Source organism: Aythya ferina (assembly GCF_964211825.1).
Source record: "Aythya ferina genome assembly, chromosome: 2".
NCBI lineage: Eukaryota > Metazoa > Chordata > Aves > Anseriformes > Anatidae > Aythya > Aythya ferina.
Window position 1 is genome coordinate 81,369,718 of NC_140297.1, and position 19,075 is coordinate 81,388,792.

Consider the following 19,075-nt stretch of genomic DNA (forward strand, 5'->3'; position numbering starts at 1 on the left):
TGCTGTTTCCTGCCGGAGCATGTTGTTTGCTCAGTAGCCGGGCAGGCAAAGACAACTCTGGTGTGAATCATATTGCTCCTCCAATGAAGAATGATTAAGGGGAGGGAAAAAAAAAAAAAAGAAGAAAGAAAGCGAGAGTAAGAGGTAGTGTGTGTGCGCAATTACGGTTGGGAAAGTGGGAGTGGTGACAGCGAGCAGGCAAGCTAACAGACTCTTCTGCTCGGCAAGGTTTCACTACAGGTTGCTAGTTCTTCGTGCTGTTCCCATTTCATTGATTACCAGGATTATACCCTTGAAAAGTAAGTACAGCGCTTTTTCTTCCTCTGATGCCAAAACTGATGCCTAACTAATAGCTAACGTGAAACACGGTCGCGTAGAGGGAATGGGAAAAGGGAGCTCATTCAAAAAGATAGCATGTGAAATCGAAGGTGGGAAAAAGCCCTCCCAGATTAAAACATTTTGGTTTCATCCCAACGTTGCTGTATTTGTCAAGCTACGTTTCCTCTCCCTGGAAAGATTCGTTGCAAATGGTGAGTAGGGTCTCTGGCAGGTGAGGCTGCAGAGACATTAGGGATTATTAGAGTATGTGTATCTCCTGCTGTCCATTGCAAAAGGCTGTTCTTGTGTCAGAAAAAGCAGGTCGTATACGATGCCATGAAAATGCTCCATGTCTCTCAGTAGTACCTAGGCTGTTTTGGAAATTTGCAAAGGAATATTCCTCTCATTTTCTGCAGGGGTGTGTATGCTCTGCTCTGTTTGCTTTGACTTATTAATCAAGTGACTAATCCTTACTTGTTTAAAGTGAAGGATGGGAGCTTAAGTCTACTAATTACCAATTCATCTTCAGCGTGACCATTCAATTTGAAGAATTCACTGGCTGTTGAGGCACAACAAAGCATATTGTGGTGGCTTGTTTCTCTCTTTAATTCTTGGCGTGTCTTTCCGGGCTGCGCTGCTGACCGTGCTTTTCCACAACCCTATGGATGCTCTGATCCCACTGAAGTAAAGCATCAGTCTGGCGTTGTGTGCTCCTCAAAGAAACGTCTGTTCAGAGGAAATCATGTCCTTGTTACATAGCTGGGTAGCCTGATCAGTGGAGAGTTGTCATTTGTGTACAAATAGGAGGAAAAGGCTCACTGGAATCTTTTAGATCATTTATGTTTTGTGTTTTCTGAGCAAAAGCTGACATGGGGTCATATTAAATATTGAAAGAGCAGGTTTCAAGGGTGAATGCCTCACCTTTGGGTTGTTTCACATCATTTATCCTCCCGGTGCACAGCCTTGAGACCAGCCCAGCACTGCACAGCCACCACTTCTCACTCTCTGTCTGCCACGGGCGTGCTCTCCTGCAGGGACTCCTTAACCGAGACAAGACTAAAATAAGTACTTGTGCTGCTTTATCAGATTGTACCTGCCATATAGCTGACGTGACTTGTTGGGTTCCCACACAGGCATTGCTACTCTCCTGATTTTTTTTTTTTTAGAAGATAAGCTATATTTAGCTTTTCTCTTAGCAAGCAAATAGTAAACAAAGCCTTTTTCTCTAGATTTTTTATTTTTGGTTGCATTCAAGAAAAACTAAGTAAAAATGGTGTCTCTTACCAATAAACATTTTTTTTTTTTTCCAAGCTGGTTCTAGAACCTTTCAGCTCCCTTCTGCATCAGAGTGCATTTCTCTAACGCCGTGGCCTCGTCACAGTTTTAAGCAAAGCTGGGTGGATCACAGGCTACCTGTGCTTAGAAGGTGCCACAGTGCCGCGGGCCTCTGTCAAAATGCTGACATACCGCTTTCCTGGGAAAGGAGGGACTCGGGCAGAATCCATGCAGCAGGCCTTCTGAAAATTTCATCTCCGATTTTTTTTTTTTTTTTTTTTTTTTTTTGACTCCTCCCTGTGTAAGGGTTCCCTGTGATTACTGACTCAGGAGCTGTGTCTGGTTTCTGGGACTGCTCATTGGGCAGCTAATGGGCTTTCCTCCTGATGGGAGCCTCAGCCCTTCTCACCTGGCTGGAACTTGCTTTAATGGCCACACTAACATGGCTTGGGACGCACAGGGCTTTAAAGAGATTCTGGATTTTGTAATATTTAATACAGTGAACTTCTTTCAAGAGTATGAATGTCATGAGCTCCTAAATATCATACATCATTAACAAATGAAATAAAATAAAATAAAATAAAATAAAGAGTAGGTGCAGTTTGAAAAAATGGTGAGATAGAGATTATTCTTTGCTATCCAGCCCTCATTCAAGCATAAGTGTGAAACTGAGATTTTTTTCCACCAAAATCCCCTGAATATGCATTATTTCAGTAGTACTGCTAAAAGAAGGAAATGGTAAAATGGAGAGCCTTGACACTTTGCTACCAGGAATAGTTTCACTCAGCACAACAGAAGCTTTGAGATTATCAGCAGTTACTGGGTGAACAAGAGGTTCACCACAGGATACCTCTGCCTTTCCTCACTGAAAAGGAGCATAGACACTTTGTAGAAAAGGATCCAGCTTGAGCAGTATTGGAGTTACCAGTGAGGACAGAAGACATGAGCTTCTAAGTTCTGGTACAGCTTTTCACTCATATAAAGAAGAATATCATCTATTTTTTCAAGATTTCTGTTTGATTTCCATACTCTCAATCTCTTGCAACACAAGAGAGTGAAACACAGGTAGCACACGCACATTTTAATATCACAGGAGGCTTGTTTGCCGATATAACTGAAAATGTTAATGTTAGAATGGCGGGATTGCATTTGTAATATGAGGTGAGAACGGAACATGCAGTGTTAAAATGGTTATGATTGCATATTGTTACTTAGTCTGCAAGGAAGATCTGGGAGCCAAAATAAAGTAGTATCAGTCCAGTCACCACTGAAGAATGGTATTCTACCCCACTAGCAACCAAAATATTTCTGAGGTACATTGCATGCATAATTCTGCATTGTGAAACTCTGCATTGTTTGTCTTCATGAGAGTGGTAGATGTTGAATGACACACTCCTGGTTCTTTGCGTAATTTTCCAGTGTCTCCTCAGTAAGAAGTGACTGGGAAGCTGGTACTTGTCCCAGTTCTTCAATTCTTAACTGAGGTTGAGGAGGGAGGGTGAAGAGAGAGAGAGAGAGAAGGAGACCGAGAAAGGAGACCGAGAAAGTGTATGCGTGGATTTTGTACTCATGGCCCATTTGTGGGCCCTTAAAAAGGTTGAGTTAAAGGGGAAAAATAAAAGATGCAGACTATCCAAGCGAGTTTAAGACATATGGAGACATGAAGGTGCATATCAGTGATGAGCAAGTGCAGAAAGGCATTCAAAGGATGATTTTATATTTATTCCTTTGCCCCTCTTCCAGGTGACTCCCTCAGCACCAGTCCCAGGCCTTCATATTTGTTTTAACCTGTCTTTTGACACTGTTCTCCCCAAAGCTCTCTCCTCCTTTAGAGTATGCACTGAGCCATAGTTTCTAGCAAGCTTGACTTTTCTGGTAATCAGCCGCTTTTATGTGTGAGAAGTTGTGACTATGGGAATGAGATGGGTGCTTTCAGTGCTGGGATGGCACTTAGTTCTCTACTTTACACCCATAAATTCTCTGAGACACATTTTCCAAACCTCACTCTGATACCTGCTTGATGCCTGGTGAGACTGTAAAATGGGATCTCACGTGGGTAATCTCTCACTAAGAAGCAGCTCTAGATGCTGCCAGGCTCCTGGAAAATGAGCAGACCCTTTCTGAATGAAAAGCCTCAAAGCAGGGTCCTTGCAAAACCTCCACATGTTGCAAAGCATCCTCCACCTCATTTTTGTGTGAGGAGAATGTTCTTCAGTGATATATATTTACTGTTTTCCCTCCTCAAGATGAAAATTATTTTTTTCATAGTGGGAGAGGATTAGCGAATAGTTTGTTGCTAATACCAAAAATCAGAGCACTTCGTGAGAGTGCAGTGCTGGGTAAGCGTGCTCTGCAAACATGGATTTAAAAAGCCTTAGTGTTATGCCAGTGTCTTTTTGTCACTTAATTAGGTTGTGCAGTGCATTTCAATAACCTTTTGTACAGGAACTTTTAGCCCCAAATAAACTTTAGAAAACTTTAGAAACTTTACCAATAGAATAGATGCATAAAGAATTAATTAAAATAAAATTAAAGACATTCATTTTGTAAAAGAAGTTTTCTAATCAAAGTTTTATGTACCACGTTGCAGGCAAATACTAACATGTTCTGTTATTTTCATAAAAATTTATAGATACCAGAGATTATTTCAGAAGTCACTGCTGTCAACTAGCAAAACTGTTCAATACTGTCAAATATTCAGCAAAGTTTGGGTAGTATGACACGTGCACCTAAATAGGAGATTTTTCTCATTCAAAATGCCACTCCAAACAGGCACAAGAGTGACTGGTCAGAAAAGGTACCTTATGGAGACAGTTTCCTGCCCACGTGTCCCCTTTTCCCATTTCTGTCTTCTCATACCTCACTGTTTTCATTTGGTGAGATCTTTCCTGCCTAGGAAGCAAAGGATACAAACTAGGTAAGTAAATGTTTGAAACCACAGTATTAAGTAGTCAGTCATTTGAGAGAAATACCTGACCTTAAGGTGTTTCTCAAAAGATCAGTAAACCTCTTAGCAAGGTAATGCTTCAAAGAAATAACTGACTTTCCTGTTCACAGTAGGATAAAATGGAGCCCCTAGATCTTCAGGGTCAGACTCTGAAATACATGTATGAGCATATATACGTGTTTAGATAAGAACGGAACCTTCTAAATCATCCTTCTGTGCCATATTAATTCCAATGGTTTACCATTTTTCCTGGAGAGAGCAAGTGCTGAAGACTCTTTCTGGATTCCTTGTGAAATCTTTGCTCTTTTGAAGCATTTCCCAGTATTTGTCTTTTCCTTCCTGTCCTTTCAGTAGGACAACTTTGACAAAGTTGTTCAACACCAATTTATCAGATTACCTTTCTTTAGGGACACATGATATTGGGGGCAGGACACTGTCAATCTCACTATGCCAAAGGAGTCATTATGTGTGTACTTGCTGGTCTAAATCCAGACATGCTATTGACTGGAATTAGGTGATTAGGTTGTTATCTTGAATCTACACAAATCGACTTACACCAAAGTACGATTTCAGATATCTGAAAGCAGTCTGGAAGATGGGAATACTTCATGGCTTTCCCACAGAATGGACTACTATGACTGTCCCTTGGGCACCACCCTTTCCATTCCTGCCTGCACAGATCAGCGAACAGCCCTGTGGCAACTGCAGTTACTAAGAAATGCTAGGAAAGAATTTGCAGTTAAAACATTGTAAGTGATGAGTGGGCACACAGCAGTATTTGTGTAGGAGGCCAAATCCCTGAAGTTTCTGGGGCAATCTCATCCTACAGGACCAGACAGCTTTCTGGAGACTTCTAGCGAGGCTAGGGAGAATGGGGAATCATCCCTTGGAGGAAGGACAAGTACCAAAGCTAAAGCTTAATGAACAATTAGCCATGAAGCAAGAGACAGGAAAGATTATGACTATTAAGAAAGACTATTAAAGGCCTGCCTGTGTGCCAGGAGAGCCCAGAGCATAGGCAAAGTACCTTGTAGGTCGGCACATTTTAAGAGTATCAATTAAAAACAGATTAAATTCATATGCGATCCAATTTGACTCCATGTGCGTGGGTCACCCTAACCAGGTGCATCTGGTAATACAGGCTCCACATAACACGTGGCATTGCCAGCTGTCACTTGGTGGTGGCAGCTTTTACTGAAGCACTTGTATTACTTCAGTTCATCATTACTTCAGTTCATCATTCAGTTCACTTTCCCAGCTTCTCAGGAGCTGCTGAAACTGGGCAGGCTTGGTCAGGCCGTTTTTAATTCTCCCTGTAGGCTCAAGCTGCCCCATCCCTGTACTGATGTCCAACTTCCTTCAGCAAGGAAACCAGTGACCTGGCCGGCAGGAGCTGACTCTAAGTCATCTTTGTCTTTTTCTGTTTCAGGATGACGATGGATGCTCTGCAACTAGCAAACACTGCCTTTGCAGTTGACATGTTCAAAAAGCTATGTGACAAGGACAAAACAGCCAATATTATTTTTGCCCCCCTGTGTACCTCAACGTCCCTGGCTCTGGCGTATAAAGCTACGAAAGGTGACACTGCAGACCAGATGAAACAGGTGAGACACTGGCATCCCGCTCTGTGGCTGCAAAATTATGTGGCTGATGAAGATGGCTTTTTTTAATTATTCTTGAGACTGTAGTACAGAAACAGGCTGCAAACTGTCCACTTGAAATTCCTGAATGGTCCCACACTGTATGGTCCCACACAATCAAAAAGATTGAAAATCACTGAGGTAAAGAGAAAGGCTTTCTCAAGCATGTACAAGGTGGAAAGTGACATGGTAGAGCCCTCAACAGTTTTGTTAAAGCCTTGACTCCTTTCAGCGCATTATTGATTGAGGCTGCAGGTCACTGCCAAGATCACTGCATTTTCTGGATAATTTTTTTTGGTGATTATTCAGGAACGCTTAAGCTTAACAGAATCGGAAATAATTTTGCCATTACCAAGCATTCTTAGCTGCCCTGTCTGTGACATTTCCCCTTTGTCCTGCCACACAGCTACGAGGAAACAAATGTAGTCGAAGAAGGCACAACTTGAGCCGTGTTTTGCCTTGCAAGCAGCTTGTGGTGCTCGAGGGGTTTACAACACGATGAAGCAGCATCATGGTGATGAGGCAATCACTTGATCGAGGTCGCCCTGTGATGCAGGAAGACTGCACGGCTGCCTTTGCGAGAGCTGGGATTTACATAGCTACTTTTTATCCCAGTGAGGGTGCCCACAGTCTGTGCAGTTAGCCAGAGGTGAATGAGAAGCAAATTCAGCGTGCATTTATACTCTGATTATCACCTGGCTCTGAGGGACGTTCTACATATTTGAATATATTTTCCCTCCTTTAGGAATTTCTCCCTGTGCTTTCTCATTCACTGATGGCACCTAGCCTGAGTGCAGCCTCATGTGCCCCCTCACATCCCACAGATTACAATAAGCCTTGTCCTATTTGCACAGCTGCACAGCAATAGACCTGCAAAGGTCTAAGAGTATTGCAGATTTTTCCAAACTTTTTTTTTTTTTTTTAATATATTAAAAAAGAACTCTGGATTTTTTTTTTTTTTTCTTTTCTAGTTTTTAATTTAATGACACACCACATCTTTCTCACTATTTCAAAATTCAAGCACTGTCTTTATAATGGGAGAGTTCAAAATGTTAACCTTTGCTTAATTTCGTTTTCACTTGTGTCTGCAATTTGCTTTGAACCATCTCGTAATAACTTAATATCCATGTCTACAAATGCTGTTCTGTTACACAAGTGCATTTTTGTTTCACATTTCTCAAGTGGTATATAAAAAGTGCTGACTACAGATACAGATGAGAACATGTATTTTACGTTACGTTACGTTACGTTACGTTACGTTACGTTACGTTACGTTACGTTATTTTATTTTATTTTATTTTATTTTATTTTATTTTATTTTATTTTATTTTATTTTATTTTATTTTATTTTATATGTATTATCTTCTATTTTTCACGTGTATTCTAGCTTCTGCCTGTCCATGAGATTATGCTTGGGTTTTAAACACTGGATACAGAAGCAGTGAGATTGGCAGTCTCACTCTGGAATATCAGTGAACAAACTTGTGCTAAAAGCTCTGCCAGGCAGACAAGTTTCAGTAGCAAAGATGTCTTCCCAGACATAATTACCAGACTCACAGAGTCACAGAGTCATCTAGGTTGGAAGAGATCTCCAAAATCACCGAGTCCAACCTCTGACCTAATACTAACAAGTCCTCCACTAAACCATATCACTAAGCTCTACATCTGAAAGTCTTTTAAAGACCTAAAGGCTTTCTGCACGTAACATATGAAGAAACAAAAGTGTTGGAGGAGAGGGAAGTAAGTTGAGAAAGTCATTTATGAGAAAATTTTCGTGGAGTTTGGCTGTTGCTGTGTGCTTGGGAACTTATTTCCTTCTGCTCCCATGAGCCAGGTTAGGAGAGGACACTGAGTGGTGGCCAAGGCACAGCCACCATCGAGGACCTTGCAACAAGCAGGCACCTGAAAGCAGAGAGTTTTAGGTCATCCCAGAGCTTCCTAGAACTGGCCCTGCAATCCCCAGGAGCTGGCAGGTGGCCAAGTGTGGGTCAGCAGCCCCACCTCCATCTCATTTTCTGTCTGCCAACACACACACAGATATCTGATCAGTTTTTGCTGAAATATCATGTGATGTCATGTGGTAGTCACAGATATCAGAAAATCTGGTGATCTGGTGAGCGTTTTTTAAAGGGGTCATTTACTTCGAAAAAGGAGACTAACTAGGACCCTTATTTGTCTGGTCTATAACCTCCAGAGTTTTGGATAGGAATGTGAGATTGGTGAAAACATTATGACTCCACTCTGCAGTTGTTTGATCAACTAAGTCACATTGCTAGCATGAACAGCTCTATGGATTTCTTTGGACTGCTGGCAGGAGAGAAGCATGTTTGGTTAAAGCTTTGGTAGGTTCAAGTTTTTAGATATTGTGAGGACGTCAACTAAATGAATGGTGAGTAATAAATAACAGTGAGAAGCCTGTGTTGTTCACTTAAATACAAAAAGCCACAGCTCTGGTCACAAACTGGCATTGATCATTGCCAAGCTGTTAGGAAAGTTTAGAGGTCACCAAAAAAAATAAAATAAAATAAAAAAAAAATAAAAATGCTCAGTGTTTTATTATGTTCATTAACAGGTGCTCCATTTACAAGATGTCAAAGATGTTTCTTTCGGGTTTCAAACAGTAACTTCAGATGTTTCCAAGCTCAGCTCTTTCTTTGCACTGAAAATGGTCAAACGGCTCTTTGTAGACAAGTCTCTCGGTCCAACCACAGTAAGTACTGCAGAAAAGAACTTGAAATGCCTGGCCAACGTGTTGAGGCACTATGGTGTCAGGCTTCAATCTCATTCAGAATAAATTATCTCACTTTTGTCTGTTACTTTACTAAACTCAAATGATGAACAACATAATATTCTCTGCTACCATAAAAGTTTGTAGGAGGGTGAGTGAGCTGCTTGACTTCAAGCTACGCAACTATTACCACACTTGCAATGCTTTCATTAATATGCTTTAGGTCAGTAGGCGCAGTAGGTTTTGAATGCAATATAACTTCTATGCCACATCAAGGTCTTTACATTGTAAGTATGACTGAAAAGGAGTTTAAAAGGAAGGTGATGGTGCAAGTGTGTGTCTACTTCATACACCCAAGTAATTACCGCATAAACTGTAGTTTTAATCTGTCCGAGGAGGCAGAAGACTGGCTACTGAAACAGCACAAGTGATGAAGGTGTTATTTGACCTTGTAACTTAAGAACCTTGCAAACAACTGAGAAGAATGCCATGTCTGTTTTCTCAGGGTTGAGTAGGGCCCCAAGCAAGGGTGACTTCAGCCTAAAAGAGATGTTTCAGGAAACTTGCAACCTGCTTAAATGATGCTATAATCAGATTGCCTGTCCTTCAGTCCCTGCTACAGCAAAGGTCAATTCCCATCCACTGCAATAAATGTCTTATCCGACAAGGACAGGCACGATGTGAGCAGCCTTTGGCCTTTATCTCAACACTTTCTCTTGCTCAGGTCTGGACTGAAGGCTGCCCTGTCCTTTCAAACTTGGGCATCGTGCTCTCTCCTGCAGTATCAGTTACTTTAGCAGCTGCTGTAATGCAGGACTAAAGACAATCTTGGGAGCAATCTGCTGGATGTGACTGTGCATCCTGGTTGTCACCCACTGTTATTTATTAGGTGTCCTTTCTAATAAACTCTCCAACTACCCCGTGGTGAAGCTCAGGATGCTGATGTGGTGGGCTGTGTAAAGAGCTGTTGAATAAATAGCATTTAACCAAGGTTGGCTTTGATACCTTGTCTCTTTCAGGACTTCGTCAACTCTACAAAGAGGCCTTTTCCATCTGAGCTGGAACTAGTGGAGTTCAAAGAAAAAACTGAGGAAACCCGACAGAAGATCAACAAATCTCTCTCAGAGCTAACTGATGGTGAGTATGGCTTAACCTCAGGGATGCTGCTTACCTCTTTGAACAAAGAGATCCTTATCCTTGTGACATCTCTTGACTAATGCTTTTAGAAATAAATATATAGTGAAAGCAGTGGGCCTACACCTATTATTAGGATTAATGAGGATTAGCCATGTTACCGTGTTTTGAAATCATTAACTTTACTGCTGCAGCATTTCTGAAGGCAAAAATGTGAGACAGAACTTGCATTAGCTTTGGGCAAAGCTACTGCTCATATGCTACTTCAGCAGGACAGTTTGGGAGAACAACAGCTCCTGGCTGTGGACCTTTGCAAACATCTGACACCAGTGCCTGTGCACAGCCTGTTCGCAGGTAGCTCCAGGGGCGGTTGCTGCCTATTGCCCTCGTGTGGTGCAAAACTGAAAACATTGGTGTGTGGGCCACGTTTGGTCTGTCTCAAACTGGCACAGGTGGCCATGGGGAAGTACATTGCACTGCCTGTGCAATTCATGCGTTGAGCAGGACTTGCATCCCCAGTGCTCTGAATTCAGTGTCTTTTGTGTCAGTGTTTGAAAACAAAACAAAATAAAACAGAGCAAGGAGGGGAACAATTGCTAAGTACTAAGCAAAAGCAATAGATATATTTCTGATTCCATGCTACATAAGCCAAGAAAAAAAAAAATGATTTGGAAGATCTGTCTTGATCCGAAATTCCACTTTATGCATTCAGCTGCAGTGGGAGGACTAGGTGCTTTTTTGGGGGATTTCTGTTTGCATTAAAGTTCTTATCTGCGAGGTGCAGTACACAAACAATTTAATTCAGTAAAGTGTTTTCATATTCAGGCAAAGCAACTTATATGTTGATAATGTATTGTATTAACAACAAGCTTAAACATGTTCACAGGCAAGATGGAGAATATTTTGAATGAGGATAGTGTGAGTGACCAGACTCAGATCCTCCTAGTTAATGCAGCTTATTTTGTCACAAACTGGATGAAGAAGTTCCCAGAAGCAGAGATCAAAGAATGTCCTTTTAAAATCAACAAGGTATGTTCCAAAAAAATAAAGACTACTGTTTCCACTCAAATAAATGTTTGCCAACCTTGAGCTAAGGAAATCCCAGCAAGAGAAAATGAGAAATGTTGATTATCACCATGGCATTCCTAGACTTTCTATCAAAACCTATAGGATGTTGTAAGAGTAGCTAAACCAGTTTTCTAGTCATGTTGCTTTAAAAGTTTGCTGATGCTTTTACATCCATCTTTCAAAAGCATAATGTGAAAACAGACCATCCTGTTAGTGCATTTAAACAATAGCTGCCAAGTACAAGTGATCAGAAGCAGCCACTGCTTGCAACAAGGAGATGCATATTCTCACAGGTAGATGCTCCCTAGAGCCTGTAGCCTGTACCAGATGCTGCAACCCCAAACTATCAGGGGAAAAGCACTAAACATTTCATTTCTTATGGCCACAGAGTTAGTGAAAAATGTACACACAGCATAGGCCTTCTTAAGTGCATCTCTTAGGTGTGTGGCTGCATGCCCACCTCTACAGGGATAGATCCTCATCAACCTCCCTCTTTCCAGTCAGGCTCAGGACTGCAGCCCTCTGCATGTCAGCCCTGCTTAGCCTAGGTCCAAATGGGTGCAGCACACGGGGCTCTTGCATTTAAGAATCTGTGAGCAGCAATGAACATTTTGATCAGGCAGCTTGAAACCAGGATATAAAACTGGACAACATTTATGAGACAAAGAGACGGTTCCAATAATATATATATATTATATGCATGAGAAGAGTTAGTTTCAGTTTCACTGAAAACATTCATATGTTTCCACATCAGACAACAGCTTCAACCAAAAAAAGTTTTTCAGATGATAAAATTAACAATAAATTTTAAAAGTGAAACATCTTATTTTTTTTTCTAAAACATTTTATTTTTTTTTTTTCCTATTGAATTTGAATTTTAAAATGAGTCTCCAGAAACAAAACAGTTTGCAAATCTTCCTTGTGAAATAAAGTTTTGTTTTTGTTTTGTTTTGTTTCATTCATCGAAAACAAAAGCATTTGGCTTTAGGTAAGCCTGAAATTTTTTCTTATTGTGTTTCAGCCCCTAAACAAAAATATCAATTACTTGTATTGAACAGCCTGACCTTCACTGTTAAGATGTGCCCGCTGCTTTGTACCCTGTAGGCAGCGTAATTTGTAGCTTTCAGTGAAACAGGCAGGAAGGGCCACTGATATTAGGTAGATTTATCTTTTAAGGCACATCCCCTATTTGTTGTTGTTGTATTAAGTAGAATTCTGTTCCACTTTGCTTTGGAAAGCTGTCACCTTTACAGAGACAGCAGCTTTTACTGGAAGGGTTTCATAAAGCTGATATCATTACTTATGATAGTCAACAGATTCCTTGATGGTGATTCAATGTACCTCTTCCATGCAAGCTTGCAAACTTTCCTCTGTCACGGTCTTCTCTGTAAATTAAAAGGAGTGCTAGATTGTCTCCTCTGTGTTTTACAGACTGAAACTAAACCAGTTCAAATGATGAATCTGGAAGCTACTTTTTGCCTGGGCTATGTAAAAGAATTAAATGTTGCTATTCTTGAACTTCCATGCCTTAACAAACATATAAGTATGCTCATTCTGCTGCCCAAAGACATTGAAGATGAGACAACTGGCTTGGAACAGGTGAGAATAAAAAACAGTACTGATAAAATGCTTGTAAAAAAAATGAATAATAAAGAAAGCTATGTAGAAGGAAACCAAAACTAAGTTTCCCCAGAATTTACCTTCTCATTCTGCTTCGTTTTCCCTGATATCATATTTGTAATATCATCATTTCTGCTTTGGACAAGTGTGAGACCATGACGAAGGCTTTGTTTTAGATAGAGCATGCACAGAAGACAGTATAAAGTACAGAAGTTGCACATGATGAACTTTACATAAATACAGATTCCTTGAAAATCTGGCCTAAAGATTTAATTTTAAAGATTTTTTTTTTTTTTCTTACAGTGCTTTAAGTCATGTTTACTAGGTATTCAGTAGTGCTGTCTTTATTTACTTCACTGTCCTCATTTTTTTCAGCTGCCGTGTATCAGTGATTTATTTTACTAAGACCTTACACTTTTCTAAATTTTAGTTTGAGCAGAGGTGTCTTTAATGGAGCCCTTTTAATTACAATTGCACAATAAATTTGAAAGAGAACAAGTCATTCCCTAAAGAACAAATATTTCATGTATCATTTCTCTGTGAATATCATAGAACATATTTTCATCTTTCTTCAAAGTTTAAGGAGCAAGACAGATGATTGCACAAAGCTCCTTTGTAATTTGCTACAACAGTCCATGCATTTTCAAGGCAGGAGGAATCTGTCTTTAGAGCTGTAAGATACTTTTATATATAGGAATAAATTACAGATTATGCATATTTTAAAATCCAAGTGAGACCTTTCCTGATAGCAATTTGTTGTGGCCCCAAATTCTGCCTCCTCTTTCCCCAGCTTTAAAAATTGTTCAGTCAGAAGCATCATAGATCAAGAGCAGGCTCTGTGTTTGGACTCATTTTCTGTCCCAAATACCAGAAATTTCATTACTCTGTAGGGTCATAAACTGAGACTTTTGGATCTGCCAGTCTGCTGTGTGTAACCTGGGTAGGGACTGTCTTTCTTGGATTCCTTCATGTGGCTGTTGAGATGATTGCATAGCAAAAGTTTGTATGGGGCACATTCAATAGAGTTGCTCTGGAAGCCCATCCTATGAATTAAATCATATTCACAATAATATAACTGAGAGTATAAATTAATCCTGAGTGCTACCATTGCGAATTCAAAAACAAAAGTTGTTTTTTTTTTGTTATTATTTATTCTGTGTGTGTGTGTGTGTGTGTGCGTGTGTGTGTTTGGTTTGGTTTGGTTTGGTTTGTGTGTGTGATAGGAATGGTGAGTTCAAGAATGGTCTTTTTGTTCTCATTTTCCTTAGGCTGCATATTAATTTCTTTTGTTCCTTTATGTCTTCAGCTGGAAAAGGCACTCACCCCTGAGACACTATTACAGTGGACCAATCCCAGCATGATGGCCAACACCAAAGTGAATGTATTTCTTCCAAAATTTAGCGTGGAAGGTGATTATGACCTGAAGCCACTTCTGGAAAGTCTAGGCATGACAAATGTCTTTAATGAGAGTGCATCAGATTTCTCTGAGATGTGTGAGACCAAAGGTGTGGTTTTGTCAAAGATCATCCACAAAGTCTCCTTAGAAGTAAATGAACAAGGTGGCGAGTCTCTCGAGGTACCAGGATATCGGATTCTGCAACACAAAGATGAATTCAAAGCTGACCATCCGTTTATCTTTCTATTCAGGCACAACAAAACTCGCAACGTGATTCTTTCAGGCAGATTCTGTTCCCCTTAAGGAGGGCATTTTAATTATGAAAAAGCACAATTACATTTATGGTGATGCATGTTCCTGTAAAGCTTGGTGTCCTGACTATCACCTTTGAAAGGAAATCTAAGAGGTTTATATATCAGCAGGGTAATGCTATGTACTCTACATATGCAGCACAACTCGTTTCTCTATTTTTGCTTCATCCCCTTAAGCTGAAGGATTCCCACTGTGGAGAACACATGATATTTTACCAGGTATCCCAGCCTCAGCCATAATTATATTCTGTTCCTCTGACATCTTTCTCTCAAAACAAAGTGAACTGAGAGCCTACTTTTGAAAGACTGAGAGTTGGAAGGGGCTCTGGGAGGAAGAGCTTCATTCCACTCTCCCTTGAGACCCACACTGTGGATTCCTACTGCCAAAAAGGGGAAAACGTGGACACATGGTGTGATAGCCCTCCTCTTGTACCTGGCTACAGTCTGGTGGTCCAGGGTGCCCTGCTGGACCCTGCTAACATACAGTGAAGCAGTGCAGCTAGCACCAGAGATGGCATCTGTGAAACAGCAGCTGCACCTATGGATGCAAGAGGCAATGAGAATGTACACCCAGAACACTCTTCTGCATGAGCTCCATCTGTTTATAGGCTGGAGAGGTTGGACTCTACTTTGTGGGACTTTTTCACTCATTCTCCTTCAGACATGGCAGAGGGGACCTGTTCACTGCAGCTAAGAGGAGCCCTGTTATATATATCCTGAGAAAAAGAAAGTTATGCAATTCTAGCATAGAAATTGGATGGATTAATACCAGAAGTGCCACAATTTTCAGGCACAGATTATCTGTCAGTTCTAGTTCTGGATTCAGCATTAAAGGAGGCTCCACACAATTACTTAACCTCAGAGGTTACAAGAAATAAGGACATCGACCTGAGTGAGATTAACATGGTAATTACCAGTCTACAAATTCCACATGATATCATGGTAATTAGATTTCATTTCTATCTAAAGACTTCCTGCTGCATATGTTCAGTACTGATTTACCTAACCACTGTTCAGAATAAAGCACTACAAAACCTGTGTCAAATGTCTGCAGTACCTCCAGTGTCAGCCTGTTGTCATTTACTTTTGACCTTAAATAAATAATAGGAACTGAAATGAACAGACTTGCTTAGCACACCAAGTCAAGATAAAAAAAAAAAAAAAAAAAAAGAAAGAAAACTAAATCTGTGTCTGGATTGCCCTTTTGGACCACATGATAATAGCTCACAGTAAGGAGTATGTTACTAACTGGTCAAAATATATAGTGAATTCAATTACGTTTCCTCCAAAAGGGGTCATTTTAACTGGGTATTCCTCTTGGTTCTTTTGAAAGAAACTAGAAAGAGATTTCTAAATGGGAACATGCAACCTCTAGTACATATTCCTCTATTCTCTCACCAGAGAGCAGCACAGTGGCTATTATGAATTTGGAGAGAGTTCTGTTTGCTGTTTGACCCTACCAAACCATGAGTAGCCTTTAGTGACAATGATTAAACGCTTTCACCAGTTTGCTTCCTGCAGGCCTTTAATGGGATCTAACACATTTTAATATTGGAGGGTTAACTGGAGTCATTAACCTGTATCTTTGAAGGTACTGAGGGGACTAATTCCTACCAAAAACAATGGGAATTGAGTCCATGCAGACATTTGGGGGTCTTCACTGATGTTTATCAAGTGTTCCAAAACATGGATAGAAATCAGAGGCAGAATCCAATAAATAACAATTAGTTTTCAGTCCATTCTGTCTAAGAGGGAATTGTCTGCAAATATCTTTACTAGCTCAATAGCTTCAGTGATAACTAGGTGTCTGGAAAGTGTTTTATATGATCCATCATAGTCTGATCTCTTTTAGAGGATGGGATTGAAGTTATGTAGAGCTGTCATCACTGTGGTGTCTACTGATTCTCCCATAGGTCAGGGCATCACGCGTGGGGTTGGCAGTTGACTAGCAGCTTCACAGGCAGTCTGTACGTAGGTGAGGTGGACTACTTGCCTGCCATCTGTACAGTTTGTCTGTATTTGGACAGTGACCTGTGGTCTAGTAGTTCCAGGTATCCAGCAGGCTGTATCCCACTTACTGCTACTATTGCGAGACTGATGAAAACCTCTGGCAGATCTCCCCATCCCTCTTTTTCTGCCTGGATGAGATTTCCTGAAGGAGAAAAGCCCAGATATCACTCTCTCAGCTTTTCCAGATTCTGAAAATATTCCAGCGCAGGAGCCAGTCTTCATTCAGTGCAGCTCATACTCTTTAACAGCTGATCAGATCGCTTACTGCATCCACTCACATTTACGTAAGCATATCTCAGAGAGCTCCTTGTCGATGCCTTTGCCAGGAAGGGCTATCCCATGAAAGCACACAGGAGCGCTGCCTCAAGGTGTGGCCTATCTTTCTTCAGCTCCTGACTAATGCCAAGGTATCCCAGCCTATGCAAGGCAAGCAGATATTTCAGATAATAAGCTATCTTAGCCTACAGAAGGCAAACCCATTTATTGGTCATGAAAAGCTCTGGCTCATTTTCCATTCTGCTTCTTCTCTCTACGTCTTTCCATATTTCCTTTTTCCTACTAGGAGGCCCAAAGGGGCCTAGATTAATGTTTAATCATGCTTTGTTAATACTATATAATATGCTAGTAAATGTATTTGGATAAGATGTTAGGCTTGCACCACAGCACTGTCTTAAGCATAGACAGTGACCAGATGAGCTGCAACACAAACTAGGGCCAAAAAGCCCATGGTGGGCCAGAAAGTGCAGTTGCAGGTAGAGATGTGACGTAATCTGTGTTCACGAGCCCCCGAAGCCTCATGCTTTTAGTGTACTGGACCTCGTATAGCCAAAAAGAAGAGCTGTGCAATCCTTGTTCTATTTAGAAATTGCACTCTGGTGTACCAGTCCTGTTTCTTAGACCCTTCCTGTCCTATGGAAATTTAGGAGACCCAAGGTAAAACGTATTTATGTGAGGGGGAGGTATCAGAAGGGCTCCTGCTGATGTGAAAAATGCCATTATGGAGCATTGCTCAGTTCTGCCCATTCTGGCCTCTGGGCCACGGGCAAGAAACTGCATGGGAGGACATGGGAAAACGTGTGTGGGAGCTTGTGTATAGAAATGCTTACGTGCTGGAAGGCGTTGGCTACGATGGAGAAAGTGAACATAGGTGAGGGCTTGCTCAGGTTGCCAAGTTACTCCACCTTACCTTTCAACACAGCATTGCTATCCAATGATGGGTGGCTGGCCTGATGGAAAAAAGCAAGCCACAGCTGGCTTTTGCAGGCAGTTGCAAACTGCGGTGTTATGTGTCTAGTCACCTCACCACTTGCTCAGCTGCATAGTCATTGCTCACTTCCTGCTCCCAGCGTTTTGTAGAAGAGAGCCGATACATTTCAGTGTGTTGCGGTAGCAGGAATTGTCTACGGGGAAAGGCAGTGGGTTTGGGAACTTGAAAAATGCTGTGTACAAACAACTGGAGTTTCCTTACTGGAAAGGCCATGCAGTTTTGAACTCCCAAGGGCTTAGAAAAGACAGAATTTGTTCATACGGTGACATGTCAAAGTGGTTAAGCAGATGGCAAGGGAGTTCTGAGGGAATATACAGAGTAAATAAAAGCAACAAGTGGAGGAACAGTGTTATTAGAAGAGGGACGGAGAAAGCATAGGGGCTGGAAGAAGGAAAGTAGTGAACAAGACTCAAAAATAGTTAGTCACTGGAAAATAGCTAGGACTCATAAAGGCAGAAGATAAGGGATGTGGAGAACAGAAGGGGTAAGGCAATATATGGAAAGAAATATAAATAAATTCAAAAAAAAAAAAAAAAAGAAAAAGAAATGAGCAAGAAGACCAAAAGAAAACAACAAACAACAACAAAGAAAAACACTACAGAAACATGAATTTTGGAAAAGCAAGCAAAGAAGTGCATACCAAGTGGAATCAAATAAAAAAGTGTGGAAAATAATACAAGAGAAAGAATGCCCATTTTATTACCATATTTCACATTATTTATGAAGCCTTCTTTTCTGTTGGGCAGTGGAGCCTTGGCAGCTGGGCTGAGACCTTGGCAGAGAAGCAGGGAGGAGCAAAGCTGGTGGGAGCTGGGCTGGAGGGAGAGAGTGGTCCAGCTTCAGCCCTGCACCTGGAAGGGCAGTATGGGAAGGGCAAGACAGGGCTGGGAGATCTTCTTCCTTATTTCTCCTTTCCCTTACCATGTCTGATCCCTCATATATCTTACGAATCTGGAAACAATTTTATGCTTGATAGGAAAAAGGGTGAGAAAGGAAAGAGAGAAAAAAATCGGGGTTGCAAAGCCACATACAGCCTGAGAGGACTTCATCTTGACCCCTGAATCCTGCTGCCCTAACCCAGTGCTGCAGCAGAGCTCAGTGGTGCTGGTGAGGAGACATCAAATACTTGTGCAGCTCCATGCTTCCCATCTCTTTGCTTGCGTCTCACTGCATGCTGGGGACATAACCTATGTGATCAGCCTCTCCTGGCTTGCTTTCGTTCTTAGCTCCAGAGATTTAAAAGAATACCCCCTGGCTGGGGATTCCTGTTACAGTTCAAGGAAATACTTCTTCCCCTCTCTAATTAAAATCCTTCCAAACACATAAAGCTGGCTCTGTACCTGAGAGAGAGAAATGGCTGC

At 41.1% G+C, this 19,075-nt stretch overlaps 1 protein-coding gene across 1 annotated transcript in view; it reads left to right on the forward strand.

Moving 5' to 3' along the window:
- The first annotated feature begins 214 nt into the window (after window positions 1–214).
- The window catches only part of SERPINB5 (serpin family B member 5), a 30,143-nt gene continuing 11,282 nt past the window's right edge, over window positions 215–19,075 (forward strand). The window contains exons 1-7 of the mRNA XM_084510908.1: window positions 215–299; window positions 5,970–6,144; window positions 8,753–8,890; window positions 9,928–10,045; window positions 10,929–11,071; window positions 12,542–12,709; window positions 14,037–14,409. Coding sequence (XP_084367034.1) covers window positions 5,971–6,144; window positions 8,753–8,890; window positions 9,928–10,045; window positions 10,929–11,071; window positions 12,542–12,709; window positions 14,037–14,409 — 1,114 coding nt within the window. The 5' untranslated portion in view covers window positions 215–299; window position 5,970. The remainder of the gene's footprint in view (window positions 300–5,969; window positions 6,145–8,752; window positions 8,891–9,927; window positions 10,046–10,928; window positions 11,072–12,541; window positions 12,710–14,036; window positions 14,410–19,075) is intronic.